Source organism: Manihot esculenta, chromosome 12, assembly GCF_001659605.2.
Source record: "Manihot esculenta cultivar AM560-2 chromosome 12, M.esculenta_v8, whole genome shotgun sequence".
Taxonomy (NCBI): domain Eukaryota; kingdom Viridiplantae; phylum Streptophyta; class Magnoliopsida; order Malpighiales; family Euphorbiaceae; genus Manihot; species Manihot esculenta.
Window position 1 is genome coordinate 637775 of NC_035172.2, and position 15808 is coordinate 653582.

The 15808-nt window shown below is 30.2% G+C and overlaps 2 protein-coding genes across 5 annotated transcripts; both read right to left on the bottom strand.

The window, feature by feature from the left end:
• Positions 1-5272: 5272 nt before the first annotated feature.
• Positions 5273-9048, bottom strand: LOC110628648 (riboflavin biosynthesis protein PYRR, chloroplastic). 4 transcript variants are annotated; one of them, XM_043949155.1, is made up of 10 exons: positions 8564-9046; positions 8355-8489; positions 7959-8058; positions 7669-7794; positions 7238-7551; positions 6876-6995; positions 6460-6705; positions 6259-6384; positions 5638-5875; positions 5273-5541 (listed from the first exon to the last, which is right to left on the bottom strand). In XM_043949155.1, exons 1-10 carry the CDS (start codon positions 8906-8908, stop codon positions 5513-5515), a joined length of 1779 nt encoding a protein of 592 aa, XP_043805090.1. In that variant the 5' UTR covers positions 8909-9046; the 3' UTR covers positions 5273-5512. The 4 variants fall into 4 exon arrangements, with proteins under 4 accessions (XP_043805090.1, XP_043805092.1, XP_021631121.1 ...); XM_043949157.1 differs by having other exon boundaries at positions 8355-8457; positions 8534-8734; XM_021775429.2 differs by having other exon boundaries at positions 5395-5875; positions 8564-9045.
• A 1778-nt stretch (positions 9049-10826) lies between these two features.
• Positions 10827-14789, bottom strand: LOC110628649 (basic leucine zipper and W2 domain-containing protein 2). Its single transcript, XM_021775431.2, has 8 exons — positions 14645-14789; positions 14175-14198; positions 13606-13711; positions 13454-13522; positions 12256-12749; positions 11678-11939; positions 11203-11411; positions 10827-11111 (listed from the first exon to the last, which is right to left on the bottom strand). The coding sequence occupies exons 1-8, from the start codon at positions 14647-14649 to the stop codon at positions 11045-11047; spliced, it is 1236 nt and encodes a 411-aa protein (XP_021631123.1). The 5' UTR covers positions 14650-14789; the 3' UTR covers positions 10827-11044.
• Positions 14790-15808: the final 1019 nt, after the last annotated feature.

The following is a 15808-nucleotide window of genomic DNA, read 5'->3' on the forward strand; positions in this document are numbered from 1 at the left end:
TCATCATGATATAGTTGTTTGTCTTTATTTTATTTTGTATTCATGCATCTCACAATTTGTTTAAAGGAAATTTAAGCAATTTTTGTAGGTAATGCTTTTATGATTTCCAAATAAGTTTTATAAACATTAAAAAATAAAAATATTTATGATCCATCAATTTTAGTTAGATACAAAAAAATTTCTGGATTTCATTATAATTTTCTAAAATCTTACTGTCAAAATTTTACAATTTTTATAAATACACATTTGGTACTGCCTTTCTAAATAATTGGAATTTTCTTTTTATATTAAATTATAATTGATCATTTTTTTAGTAATAGTTAACTAACAAAAATTAATTGATTAAATTTAAAAAAAGTGAAAAAAAAATTTTTAACTATTTAATTCTTATAATAATACAAAACTTAATAATTGTTTCCTCTATTTTAAAATATATATTAAAATATTTTTAATATTTTAAAAAATTTATTAATTAATCATTTTATTAATTTTTATTATTAAATATTATAAAAAGTTTAAAATATTTATAATATATAGAGATTAATTAGTAGAGTTTTTTAAAAATTTAGGAGAATAATTAATGAATTTTTTAAAATTATAAAAAATAAACTATAATCAAAATTAATAAAGCAACTATTAATAGAAATTTTAAAATATTAAAAAATATATTTTTAAAATAAATTAATTAATAAATAAATTTTATCATTTTATAAAAATTAAATAGTAATTTTTCCATAAAATTAAAAGATGCAAAGATAGTTTATGACACATGATGACAGAGAGCATTGTTCCCTCAAGAAGGGCTTGTCCATCTCATCCTTAGGTGGGACATGGTCCTACTTATAGGGTAACGGTAACGGTAACGGTAACGGACATAATCCCAATTCTTTCAAGTTGTGATTTGTGGATCCATGCATAAAGTTTTCAAAGATAGAGTAACGTCTTATCCGGCGACGCTGACTGTGTTAATAGCGATTAATAATTTTAGACTTTTTTTAATAATATAATTATTTTAATTATAATTAATTATTCATAAAATATTTAAATTATTGAGTGTAACTAATAATCGATATATATTAAAACAGTTAATTTAATATATTTAGTAAATTTTTTAAAAAATAAAAAGGCTAAATTAAAAATTAATAAAAAAATAAAATATTTTCCTATAGTATTTTTTTTTTTACTAATTTTTAAAGTCAAAATATTTTAAAGAATGCCACCATTCCAGCTTTGGTTGTGCTTGAAAATAAATATTTGATTTGTATCCCTCTAGAAATTTAAACTGTTGAAGCATAAGAAAAAGTAGCAATATTTTTATATAATCAAATGTGTTATAATTAAAGTTGAAAACTTTTTTAATATTAATAAAATTTTGAAATTTATTAGTGATTTTGAAAGAAAATGAAAAATGTTGATTTTGGTAGTTGTGATGATAAATAGAATATAAATAATTTCTCAATTCTCATTTAATGTTGTCAAGGTATTACTCTTCCCATATAAATTAATTAACTTTATTTTTTTAATTATATATTATACACTCAGCACAAATAATGCACTACGTAAATGAAAATAATTAATTAAAATAATAATATATTCTATATTCATAAACACATATCCAAGAAAAATAATATAATCATTATAAACATAATTCATTTATTTCATGAATCAACACAAACAATATGCACTTTGTAAATGAAAATAATATATTAATAAAATAAAATGTGGAAAGTTAATCTCATAATTATTATAAGAAAATTTAAAACATATAAAAAAATGTTAAATAATCTCTCAATTTCAGTATTTAAAGAAGAATTAACAATTAGGATTAGGCAGTGAAACAGTACATAACTAAAATTACCATTTTTAATTTGAAAATTAAAAAAATAAAATTATTTAAAAATAAATTATTCCAAAAGAAATCAATGAATTCTTAATACTATTGAAAGTGGTCGGCTGTGATTTGTTTTGTAGTTGGTTTTTGTTAGATATTCTTTTTTATTTTCCTCATAATAATAATTATTATTCTTTAGATAATGAAAGAATGAAGAGAATATTCATTGCATTCTCACTGCTACTTTATTTCTAAGCAATACACTCACAAAGACTTTGTAACTGATGGGATCAAGGGCTGTTTTTTCCAGATTAAAATCTAAAAATTTGTGAAAATTCAATTTATTTTATTGTATTTTTTTATTAATTTTATATTTGAAATAAAAATTAATTTTAATATTTTTAGTATTCGCTGTCAAAAAATTAATGTAAATGACTATTTTTATATATAAATATATATATTACATTGATCTCAACACATAACGACGACAGTGTCGTGACATCCCCTTCAAAAAAACCAGTTACTACGCGGATTTCTTAGTTTTTTTTTTTTTGGTCCAAGGGATTTCTTAGTTCAAAAGCTAACTAAAATACATAATTTATACATTTTTTTATTATAAAAATCAAGAGTCACTCTGTAAGAATTAAATTGTAAATATTTCTATTTATCTTTACTAAAATATTTATTAATTCAACCATACTGATTATTAAAAAAAATAAATTAAACAGATTTTCTCTCATCTTTTTTTCTTTACTTATGCGCCTCCCATGAATAAAATGTGAAATTTAATATGATTTTAACTTATTTATTATTTACTTATTAGTCCGCTATATATAGCTCGAACTCACATGTGATTTGGTTAGTCATGTATCACTGCCACGTACTTGTTTGGACATGTCACTTTTAATTGGTGTTCGAAAGCGTAAAATCACTCTGTTTCAAGACTTAAAATAAATACTTGAAATAATATGGTATGGTTTAGATTCAGAATATCAATTAAAGAAAAAAAAAAAGAAAGAAATAAAAAAAGGTATCCCTCCACTTAAAAGCAAGAGGTCCAAAACATGTGTTTTTCTCCTACCAACTTCATAAATGCTATTGCTTTTTCCTTTTCATTCATCTATCAAAAAGCAACTTACCTTAGGTGTGAAACCAGGAAATATAATGCACTTTCACAAGCTGTGTTCAACCTTTTGTTCTAAATGAAGTATCCACTATCCGCCTACACATGCACTCCATCTGATTTCGAGTCAAAATTGGAATTCAATTGAAAATTACCTTCCAATTTTGATCCGAATTTTTAACTCCATTCCAATCCAATAATATGATTTTAATTCTATTTGTTTTTATATTTTCCGATTATTTTATACTTTAGTATATAAAAATACATCAAGTAGAAACTTAAATGTGAATATTTAATAACTAAATGATTAGTGTAATGATGATAATAGCTGGAACATTGAATCCATAATTTGAATGCAAACGGTAGATAATAGCAATGTCTGAAAATGACTAAAACAACATTTAACATGTGGTTTTTTTTTTTGTCAGGCGGATTAAAACTTACAAGTGTTCTATAACAATTATTTATAAAATCAGATTCAAAGCTACATATTTGATTTGAGATGACAACAAATCATATGGGTCCCATTTGTTATTGAAGTTGAAAAATGTGTGTATGCACACATATTACGACGTCTTACTGAAATCCCTTGCAGCTCCAAATAACATAAATAAAAAAAAAATTCATAATGTCGTCCTAAGCTTTCATGGTGGAAGAAAGTAGAGTGTTTTTTTTTTTTTTTTAATCATATTAATGGCATTTAAAGTTTAATAAAAAATAATAAAATAAAAATTGAACTCAAAAATTTAAAATTAAGAAAAATAAATTTAATCGAATAAACTACAGTAGATTTATAATAAATTTTATCAACTATTTAAATTTAAAAAATAAATTAAGCTTAACAAAAATCAACACCAACAGATATCATCAATAACATACAACTATCACTAATTAATGAAATTCAAATATTTAAAAATTTTAAAAATAGTCTTTTTTTTTATCATGTATTTTATGGAGAGTAATCACAGTCTAATTTTCAACGTTTGTAGTCTATGTTTTAAAAACAATTGTTTATCATTTCAGTGATTATCAGCTTTTATTTTAACTGATAGAGATTTTGCTACGTTTAGAAACTAGTAGCCTCCAGAATTCAGATGATGAAAATTTTGCTACACATTTGTAATTTCTCTTATTTATAATTTGGTTTGATTTTTTTCATTCTTTTCTAATTTTATGTTTATCATTTTTGAGAAAACGCCTTAGGAATTTTTTTTCCTCTCTAAAGCTTTTAGAGAGACTTTTTCTCTCATCTTAGAGTTAAGCTGTAATTTTTTGCCAACATTTGGAGGGGCAAGGGAGCTTCTTCCTATTTAGTTTGTGGATTTGTTCTCACCTCTCACCGCTGGTTGTATATAGTTTTGGTTTTGATTCCTTCCCTCTGCAAATCAGTGCATGAGTGAGAGAGCCTCTAGTTTTGTTGATCCGCTTGTCTTAAATTACAGTTTTTGTGTGATCGCTCATGCATGGTTTATTTTTCTACTCTTGAATATCCTCTTTAGCTATGCCTCTAATTTCTTTTTCTAGGCTTGTGTTGTTGCTTTGCCCTATAGGGGTATAAGAACAAGCATTTCTGGGGATATTACTGGCGCCTATAAATTGCGTCCAATTCCTTAGTGGCCATAGGAGTGTGAGATTGCCTTGAGCTATGCTTAGTCTACCTTTTGAGTTTCCATATGCTTCCTGGTGAGTCAACGGATTGAAATTGAAGGATATTATTAGCAGGGGTAATCTCTCCATTGCTTTGGTGCTTTATCTCCATGGGCGGTTCCAAGCAATTTCTCTCCATGAGTGGTGCTCATCTCCTTGGTACGACTCCCTGCTGGATCTGAGTATTGATAAAATTCCCTTTGGCTTCGACTATTTGGATGGCAATCTAAGGAGAAGATGCTAACATCTGCTGGGTTAAGAAGACGGATCAGATCCACTCGGTTTCTCTACGTTTTCAGCTGTCGGCTTGGTTTTCCTAAGATCTGGGCTTGTATTTTTGATGTGGGCCTTGAGTCTCTTTGTGGGCCTTTAAATTTATGATGCTCTATCTATCAATGAATTTTATCTGTAGGCAAAAATAAACGAGAAAAGACTAGTGAAGCACATGACAATTGGACCCACTTTTCAGCTTTTCTTCAAGAGATTTTATTGAAGTCAATAATGAAGTACTCACCAAATCTGGCCAGAGTCTGGTTCAGTCCTGAAATTGAATTCATCTAATTTGGAATTGAAACCAAATCAAAATTATCCTTATCAAAATCGGCTTTGAACCAGACTGGAATTAATTGGTCCAATTCCAATTCAAAACCAGATTTTTTTTCACATTCAAATAAAGAAAGATTTTTTTTTTTTTAAAAAAACAACTGTTAGATTTAATCAAAAGCAGACAAGACCTAAACCAAGATTGAGAAACCTGCGGTTCTACCCCAATCTCCTTGAACCAATGAACCAGAACCGGATCTAACCAGCAGCCAGACCTTTCACCATCCCATTGATACTAACAAAATCCCTCTTTTGTTAAATCAAAGTCCTATGCTCCTATTAAGCTAAATTAAGATCAAACTGCTGTACTATACAAAATTTATTCTGAACCAAACACTTGCTCAGCACAGTAATATAAGGACCAATAAGCATATATTCAACACTAACTTGACTCTTCCATTCGTATATTATAGAGCTAAGCAAGTGCTTTCACTTGATGCAGAGGACTCACCAAGAAACTCTGATCTCAACTGCATTAGCAGCCTGCCTAGATAATTTAATCCCTCACCTTCGCGGCCTCCACCCCAGAAAAGATCATGTGGGGAAGCTTCAACAAGAACAGATCCAGCAGTTGAGAGCAGCATAGAGTTCAAATGAGGATAAATAGAGAACTTGCATTTCAATGCCTTGTACATGACATCAATCTTGATATTATCCCAGTCAGATCTCACCTGCACACATCGACTATCAGCTTAATCAAATAGCAGTATAAGGCATTCAAAGTGTGCAACTGATGTTCCAATAACAGTTGATAGTTGCAATGACCAATATGGTCACTCCCACAATTCATGTGTGAATACTCCCCCACCCTATCAATCATTTACAATGGACTACAACTCTATTTTTTCTTATGTTTTGCTTCATTGCTGAAGTAGGTTTCAAAATGTGCGAGTTGCACTATTTTCATGCCTTTCAGGGATCCAAAATTAGGAAAGCTTTATATGAATGGAAACTGAAATATAGTATGCTAACATCATAAAGTGAACCCTATCTCATATTCTTGTGTAAGTAAAGATTCCAATCCCAATTTCTATCAAGAAGTAGAGGAACACACCAAATGTGGGCACTGCCTCTGCATTGACCTCCCCATTCGCGCTGCTTCCTCAGGACTTTTTGCTGACTTTATCTTCTCAATGCAATCTTTTGCTGCAGGATCATTCACCCCCACAAACTTGTGTGCCTACAATTCAGAGTATTGTGATACAATTCTACAATGCATGTAAAAAAACAAAATTTACGCTTAAAAGGCAAGTACCTGGTAATAATGCTCAACACTTGACCATGTGGCATAATCACCATTGCTATCAAACATTTGAATAGGATGAGGAGAAAAATTTGAAAAAGCACCATAAGGATCCCAAGTCTTATAGAAGAATATGATGCTTGATTCATAAGGACTGACAGTAGGATCAATTGCAAAAGTCTCATCCTCTGATGGGATAATTGGAGTCAGTTCAGGGATAGGCTGAAGAAATCCACTGATTAGCATATCTGGTCCAACCTGTTCAGGTGCCAACAGAACCACAATGAAAAAGGTAGAAACAAATATGCAAATGAATATTCAAATGTTTCCAACTTCTTCAAGTACAAATGTACAATAGTTAATTCCAACTTAGACACATCCTTGAGAAAAACAATTTTTTCAAGGAGATAACAACAATCATTGCCAACCTTTTCAAAGCAAACATCAATTAAATCCAATGCTTGTGACATTTCAACCATCCCTAGTTCACCCACAGGAGTAGGTGCACTCTTTCCACCAATAATCTTTGGGGCAACAAATGCAAAAACCTGCAACAGAGAGGTTATAGTAAAGGAAAAGCATTAGCTGAGATCAAAGAACAGAATCCAGGATGAGTTACAAAATTCAAATTTTCAAGTAAATCTGACAAGTTTCTTCATTTCTGTATAAGCATGAAGAAAGCATCTGCATAGAACTTTTCCAGTTAACAAGGGAATATCCTCAAAGAAGCACCTAATAAAGGTGCCTCATATAGTCCCAGAGAAGCAAGTTAAGAAACTAAAAGATAAACCTTGTGTATAACACCAGCTGAAATAGCAGAGGCAGCAAGTGTCCCTCCACACTCCCACAAGATGGACAGATATCCACGATCATGGAAATATTCCATAACTTCTCTAGGATTTAAGACATCAAACTCCATCACTTCAACTCCTTTGGATGCAAGTAGTTTCTGGAAACTCCTCTTGGCACCTCTTTGTGTCACAACAATGGTAGAAACATCACAAATATCCCAAAGATTTGCTTCCTCAGGAAGATCAAGTGTCTGCGACATTACAATTCTCATAGGCATGTGCCCACCACCATGTCTAGCAGTCAATCGAGGATCTGATTCAAATAAATAAATGAATGAATGAAATAAAAAATTAGTGGCAGAAATCAAAACACACATAGACATCTTCACATCATCAAACCAATTAAAAAATCAAAAGCGATCATGCTTACTATCCCTGCGTACAGTATTTCCTCCAACAATAATGGCATCACTTCTGCCTCGCAGTTCAAAAACTCGATTCCTTGACTTCCTGCTGCTTATCCATGCTGCATGTCCACTACTGGCAGCGATTTTTCCTGTTAGCATCCAAGGAAAATATCAGCAGACTTCCTTCTTTTTGCCCAAAGTCTTGATGTCTCTTTTTAAGTAACTGGATTATTAATTCACTTCACTGTTTCGAAAATTTAAAAAAGAGTAAAGATTAATTTTAAGAAAGAATTATTTGAAACATAATTCTCACCATCAAGAGTCATAGCATACTTGAGGATGGAGAATGGAACTCTAGAATTGGCTCTATGAATCAAAGGAGCATTGACAAGGAGGCATGATTTTCGAGCATCCTGCTTTGCAACGTAACATTCATCACCAACTTTGACAGGCACATACAGTTAAAAAAAAAAAAAAAAAAGAAAAGAAAAAGAGGTGAAAACAGTAAAATTTACACTAGTAATCACAAAGACAAATTACTAAGGGAATCCTGATAGAAACAAAAATGCTCAGGGGGGACTTTCCTTTAGGCCGTCTTCTCCATCCATCTCATAAGGCAGCAAGAATTGCAAGAAACACATTTTCTTATATTACACAAGAACAAGAACCACAGCCACACGCATCAAAGGCACGTAGATATTCGTTTTACCTCGATGATCTTACTCTGGAGATCTTCTCCAAGAACATCAACCTGCAAACCTTGACTTCTCAGCGCACGCACAGCATTTCCTTGAAGATGCTTCAATGGATGCCTAATTCCAACCACAACTCTTGTAATCCCTGCCTAATCTGAAGAATGTCAATTATCTCTTAAGCATGCTAACTTACCATAAAGAGGGAAGAGAAAATTGAGGAAACCTCAACAAGAGCAGAGACAGCAGTGTGGTCTCCATGGCAATCCCCAGGCTCCATATTCAGATAAGCAGTAGCTCCTTTGCTCAACTCGGAAGCAGCCTCGACCGCTTGAACCTCAGCGGGCTTAGTACCCTGCGCGTATAAATAGCCCTCCCCTGCGACATTACCGGCTGGAGTGGCTATGACACAGCCGAAATTCGGGTGGGGGGAAGTGAAGCCGGCGGACTTGTCGGCTAATTCGGCAGCGCGTCTGATAAAGGCGGCGTCACTGGAGTGGAAGTGATTGGAAGTAGCATAGCAAACAATTGGAGAGGATCGTAAGCAGTTGAGTCCTAAAGATAAGGCCATTAGTGTGAGGATGATTAATTTAAGCTGCGTTTCCTTCTTGATTGATCTTTCTACAACTTATCTATCCACCGAATCGCCCGCTCGTCGTCTGAATAATCTCTCGATTGAGGGGCGGAACCCGGAAGGAGAGGATGACGTGGGCCTCCAATGAAATGGGCCGAGCTATAAATTTTTGGGAATTGAAAAGCCTAGCTGATGTACGCCAATTAGGCATCAAGTCTAGAAGTCCTGAAGTGACAGCCCAATGTAGTGATCAATCAACCCTTTTTTTTTTGTTCAAACAAGGTAAATGTGGGTTGAGTATTACTACAGTATTTCTGTTTTTATTTTTTTAAAATTAAAAATACTCTTTTGATTTTTATTACTTATTTTTTAAAAATAGTTTGTATAAAAAATATAAATTTTTATATAAAAATAAAAATAAAATATTTTTAAAATATAATATTCAATAATAAAATATAAATATAAATAATTTTATAAATAGTTATAATATATAATAAATAATAAATTATATTTATATAGTATATAATATTGTAATAAAAAATTATTATTTACTTTTTTTATATAAAAAATTTTATTAATAATTTTAAAAAATATATTAAAATATTTTTAAAATTTTAAAAAATTTACTGATTAATTTTTTTTAATGAGTAGAATAAAAATAAAAATTACTATTTAGCTTATGTAATATAAATAAATTTATTAATTAATCGATTAATTTTAAAAAATATATTAAAATATTTTTAAAATTTTAAAAAATTTAATAATTATTTTATTCATCAATTTTAAACTATCAAGTATAATAAAAAAATTTCAAATATGATTAATATGAAAAAATTAATTAATAAACATTTTTATAAAATTAAAATTTTAATTAATAATTTTTTTTATTATAAATATTAAATAGTAAAATATTTAATAGTTAAAATGAATGAAAATACTAATTAATATATTTTAAATATTTTGAGTATGCTTTAATGTATGCTTTAAAATAAAAAAAAATTTACTATTGAATTTTTTCATATTATAAAATTAAATAGTAAATTTTTTTAAAAAAATTTTAAAATATTTTTAATAAAAAAAATTAATTATTAGACATTTTTATAAAAATAAAAAAATTAACTAATGAATTTTTTATAAAAATTAAATAATAAAACATATAATAATTAAAAGTAATGAGAGGACTAGAGAGAAATTAATTAATAACTTTTTTATATTATAAAAGTTAAATAATAATTTTTATAGTAATAAAATAAATATATATTTAAAAATATAAATTTAATTAATAAAATAAAATTTTTAATGATAACTTAATAAAAATGGTAAAGAAAAATAATAATTCAATAGAATATATAATAAAAAAATCATTGTTTGTAATTTTTAATTTTTAGTTTTTTTATTTTAAAATATTTTTTAATATAAAAATATCAAATTTACTTTTTTTTTAATGTCTTCATATTATTATTAAAAATACTAAATATCTGAGACAATGTTTGTATTCAAAGCCTACCAAACCAATTGAATTCACGTCGACGGTGAAAAGCAGGAATTGTGCCTATGGTTTTTCTGCTACAGCACCTTATTACAATATTCACGAAAATGTTTTAAGCTTGATGTAAGGCAGCAAGGCACTTTTGAAGTTGCGGCAATGGTTGCTAGCTTTCCTTTCATGGAGAGAGAGACAGAAGGATAAAGAAACCTTTGTTGATCATCAGTAACTGTTAAAATTGGCTTCTTAGAAACTAGTGTCACCTCCAAGGCTACGAGGTAATGATCTTATCGCGTATAAAACAAGGTTACCAATGTTTTCAACAAACTGACCTAACTCAAAAACTCTGACAAGTCAACCGTCAAGGCAACCCAGCAATAATAACCAAAACACTAGTTTCTCTAATAATTTACTCGAAAAGAAACAAAATAAACAAGGAAACACCATTGACATTCACAAGACAATCAAAGCATAGAGTAATATCACATGTAATTAAACCATACACGGCTTTATCATATCATCATCATCATAAGATAACACACCAAATATAATGAGAGCTGGATCTTTTATGAGTATATAGATAATATCTTGGGAAGGGATAGCAAACGGAACAAGGAACTGGGATGAATTCACATGACCAGCTGCACTTATTCTTCTTCCTCTGCCTCTTCCAGCCAATTAACAAAGGGCTCCAGGGCCTTCACAAAGGTTTGCCTATAACCAAAACAAAGTTATCAAATAACTGACCCATAGCACATGCAGGAGAGAGGGCTATAGACCCCATGATACACATAAACTTGCATACCTGCCCTTTGGGTTTGTTCCTTTACGGAACCAGTGAAGAATTGTGTCTTCTGCGAGCACATCCTGATCATAGAGAGACCTCACTATCTCTGGAAACAACTTCATCAGCTTAGCATCTTCATAACACTGCATCTGAACCTTATAGATGAGTTCCAGCTCAAGTTTTCCATTGGTGCAGAAGGTATTTAGCAGTTCTGCCCATGTTTTCACCTGCACCATAGAACGCTCCCCTCAGATAAGGTAAATTCCCATTCAAACACCCCCCCACCAACAAAAGAAAAAAAGTCGCCTGCAGCTAAACAACATATAAATATGGTGTATTTTGCTTTCAAAAAATAAAAAAAGGGTGTATTTGCCACATGTTCACTGAAGCAAATGGAACATTACCCAAGGAATTCAGTAATCCTTTTACACTTCATCGTGATGCATTGTAACAGCATTAATGTTTAAAAAAATGGGAGAGAACCTAACCATACCTGGCGCAAAGCTGAATTTGCATTCTGCTGCTGGTTCTTCCCAGACCACTGAACAGCATCCATCAAGACATCCCATAAGACTCGCACAACCTCGATGTCTGGGAGTTTAGCATCTTTAACCTTTTGCTTGACAGTCTCTATAACTTCAGTTATATCAGCTTCCTCGGCTATCTGAGTCGTTAAAGCAGATTTCATTTCCTTCAATTTCACCTCAAATGTTTTCTTTTCATTATATTCAACCAAAGGTATAAGCCCTTCCTTGCTGAAAATCAAGAATGAATAGACATTAATGAGTTCCAGATTATGTATCAACAATAAAATGCAGTATCCTGAAACATAATGGTCTACATATTTTATGAATCGGCCAGTTCATCATTAACTCGAGCAAAGCAAAAGCATTAAAACATGTACATATTTCATACAGAAGTTGTACAGAGAAGAACTAAAAAAAAATTGTCAACTCACATTTTCAGTTACAGCAAAATGCTAATAGAAAACAAAACAAAATACATAAAGAAAATATGCAAGAATAATATCCAGTAGTAAATTAGATTCAAAAGGAAGAGAGAAAAACACACGTAAAATGTTCAGAGAAACATTCAGCTGAGCGCTTTGCAGATGGAAAGAAGTCCAAAAGATTGTCCTCCACTTTACCCCGCTTGAGTATTGAAATCAAATCATCAAGGCTATTATCAACCAGGTACTCCTTAAAGAAGTCTGTCATAAATGAAAGAACTAGCCCTTTGGCCACAAGATTATCCTTAAGCAAAGGCTGGAACACCGTTTCTGGTGGGAGCCCAGATAGCTTCTGGGAGAAAGCAAGCGCTGTGAAAATGGCCAACTTCTTCCTTTCATTTTCCTCAAAAAGTTCCAGCGACTGCAGGAATCTTCGCATAACATTTTCAAGGTTCTTTATGAGGAATGGCCTGCGGCGCAAAATTTTCTGTATGTAAATCACAGATGGTAAGATGATTTCACGCTTAGGCTCACAGTCTATTATAGAGTAAGGATGGCGCTCCCCCTCATCAGGTTTTGTTGTGCCAGGTTGTGTACGGCCTCCAGTGAAAACAACCTGCACACATACAATGAACAAAATTCTCATTGAACTTAGTATATTTTCCTCTTATGAAAAAGAAAGAAAAGAAAAGAAAGAACAAAAACAGCAATTCTAGTAATTGATATAGGAAAAATCAATAGTGAAGCACATGTCTATTCCAAAAAGCGGAAAATGAATATAAAACAGGAGAAGCCATCACCTAATACAACAAAATTTAAACAATATAGCTCATCTCATTTCCAGAAAACCATAAAAAAGGCTGAATAAAAGCAGAGACAACCAAACCAGCACCATCAGCATCCACAGGGCACACACTTTACATTATTACTAACCAATGCTATTTTACATCTATCCAGATGTATTATCCAATTTGAGGAAAGAAGGATCAATGTTAACTTCTAATTCCAAAGTAAACTACAGAATTTGGTAGACCTCATAGGCTCATACAGATTAATTTCCACAGACACAAAGCACCCAACGAAGGATCCAAATTCTCAGTTATTCTGAGTTTTGATAATATGCTGCATTTTACATCTGATAGTAGGTCACAAATAAGAAAAAAAGAATTGCTATTCTCAGAGAACTAAGCAAACTGATTGCAAGCCCATTATATGTGCTTCAACCTCTAGCTTTCTTGCAAAGTATGGATTTTCATTCAATGTGTATCCACACCTTAAATAAAAGAATTTGACAGTTCCAAACTTCTATGATAAACTTGCCTCAAAAAAGGTGTCACCGTATCTTGAAAAGTTAAGGTCTGAAGACTCGATGCTCTTGGGAATAAGTTCCTGCACATAACGAATTTTGTTAACTTCAACAAGAATAACGAGCATTGCAATAAAAGTGAATGATGCATTGGGGAAAAGATTACCAAATCACCAGCATTATCCAGATAAATCTGGACCACTGCATCCGCAAATGCTGCAGGGTCCAGCGGCGCAGCAATATTCCGTTTGCGGGTCTTAATCCGCGTGCCACTGTACATAGACAACAAGTTGGAGGTAACAAACTTCATGGAAGTGTACAATAGAGAAGTCACATATCCAAATATATTTACTCAATTTCTACCATATCCCTGTTGCGCTATAAAAACAAAACAAAAGTGTTGAATTATCCCACTCATTTTTCTTTTCAATTAGGTATGGGCATTACATATTTAAATGTCATAACGATTGATAAATGTGATAGAATCCATCTCTGAACAGAATCAATAATCCTGATGATTCATTGACCAACTAGATTGTGCCTGTTTAACTGTAAATTTTTAAGCCATACCACAAGAAACCTAATTTTCCCTCATGTGAAAAAAAAAAAAGCAAAATTCTTTTTAAATAAATGCTCAAACTCTGCCATATTTAATAAAATATATGAAATGGGAGTTCATGCTAAATAAGAAGAATATGCAAGAAGAAACCAGAAAGTAAAAAGGTAACGACTTACCCAAGAGTGGGTCTCTCCTTTGAGCTGCGAATGAAGAAAAAAAGAATAATAGAAAAAGGGCAATTAGTAAGTATTGTTAACTTTTCCCCATAATTTTGAAAGAAAAAAAAAAAGTAGGTACCTTCACAAAAAGATGATCTAAATTTGATAATTTACAAAATGAATAAAAAAAAATAAACCAATTGATTATCATAAGAAAAACGAATAAAACTCTAGAATAACATGCAAAGGTCACATAAATTATCTAAAAAAACAAAATTTATCACTGACCAACAAAGCCAAAACGTGAAAGAAACAAGAATTGAGGTTAAAATCATTAAAAATTGATCATTTTAAGAAAATCGAGTTCCAAAGAACCAGATCCATAACTAGTTGCAGCGATGAGATGAAAATATCCGCAAGTACAGGCAAATAAGCATATCAAATTGATCCTTGCAAAGAGATAGAAAAGAAAAAGGGAGCGAAGGTACCTCATAAACCAAGACGATTGGAAATCGGAGGATCGAAGAGTCTCTGAGATTTGGGGGAGATGTTTAGAAAGGGAGAGAGAGAAGGGAGGGAGAAAATCAGAGAAGGGGAAGAAATAGTAGATTTGGTGCGGTGGGTTTGGACAGCGATATTAAGGCCTCGTTTGGCTGCGCGTAATTTTAGTATTTTTAATTAGAATATTTTTAAATAAAAATTGATAATTTAAAAATAACATTAAATAGATCTGAAATAGAAAAAAATAAATAAAATAACTTTTTTAAGAGAAAATAAAATAAAATTACAACCTATAAAATATGGGCTTTTGGAGTGTAGACAGTCATGATCCATTTTCGATCCGTATAAACGCTCTTAATGCGAAAAAATCACTATTTATCGAAATTAATAAAATTAGTTTTATATGTTAAAAAATTGCAGTAAATTAAAAAATTATAAAAATTAATTAATATACTATATTACTTGTTTCATGATACCATATAGAATAAACAGTAAATTTTTATATTTTATTTTAATTGTTTGGAGTGAACTAATTTAACTTTTTAGTTAAATTAAAAAAAGTTGAAACCGACCTAGATTATCAATTTTAATTCAATTAAAAATTGTTTAAATTGATTGCAATACAAATTCAGATTAAAAAATATTAAATTTAAAATTATTTAAATTGATTTAATCCAATTGAAATCCGTAAACCACTGAATAATTTTAGTCCATGTCAAATCCAAACTAAAACTACTAATCCTTTATTGAAAATTTAATCATTTAAAACTTTTGCAATTGTATTGTTAATTTTTTTTAAAAAAAATTACTATTTAATTTATATAATACGTAAAAATTCAAATATTTTAAAATATATATATTAATTAGTTTTTTTTATTAATTTTAATTATTTAATTTTAAAAATTTTAAAAGTTTTATTAATTAATATATTAAATTTTTTAAAAATATTTATTAATTAGTCTCTCGATTAAAATATTTTAAATTTTTTTATAATATTTAATCATTAAAATTAATGAATAGTTTAATTAGTAAATTTTTTAAAATATTATAAATATTTTAATATATTTTTTGAAATTAAAAAATTATAAATAGTAAATTTTTATTTTAAAAGATATATAAATCATATAGAGAATCGCAATAATAATAAGAGT

Excerpts from the sequence above, each read along its gene's own strand:
- LOC110628648 (XM_043949155.1), bottom strand. The coding sequence starts at position 8,908 with ATGGCCTTATCTTTAGGACTCAACTGCTTACGATCCTCTCCAATTGTT. Across the intron at positions 7,795-7,958 it reads GTATGCTATGACTCTTGATG|GAAAAATCGCTGCCAGTAGT; the intron begins GTGAGAATTATG and ends GGATGCTAACAG. Across the intron at positions 6,706-6,875 it reads TTGATGTTTGCTTTGAAAAG|GTTGGACCAGATATGCTAAT; the intron begins GTTGGCAATGAT and ends GCACCTGAACAG.
- LOC110628649 (XM_021775431.2), bottom strand. Across the intron at positions 13,523-13,605 it reads TGGATAATGCTGGTGATTTG|GAACTTATTCCCAAGAGCAT; the intron begins GTAATCTTTTCC and ends CGTTATGTGCAG. Across the intron at positions 11,940-12,255 it reads TGTTTCTCTGAACATTTTAC|CAAGGAAGGGCTTATACCTT; the intron begins GTGTGTTTTTCT and ends CTTGATTTTCAG.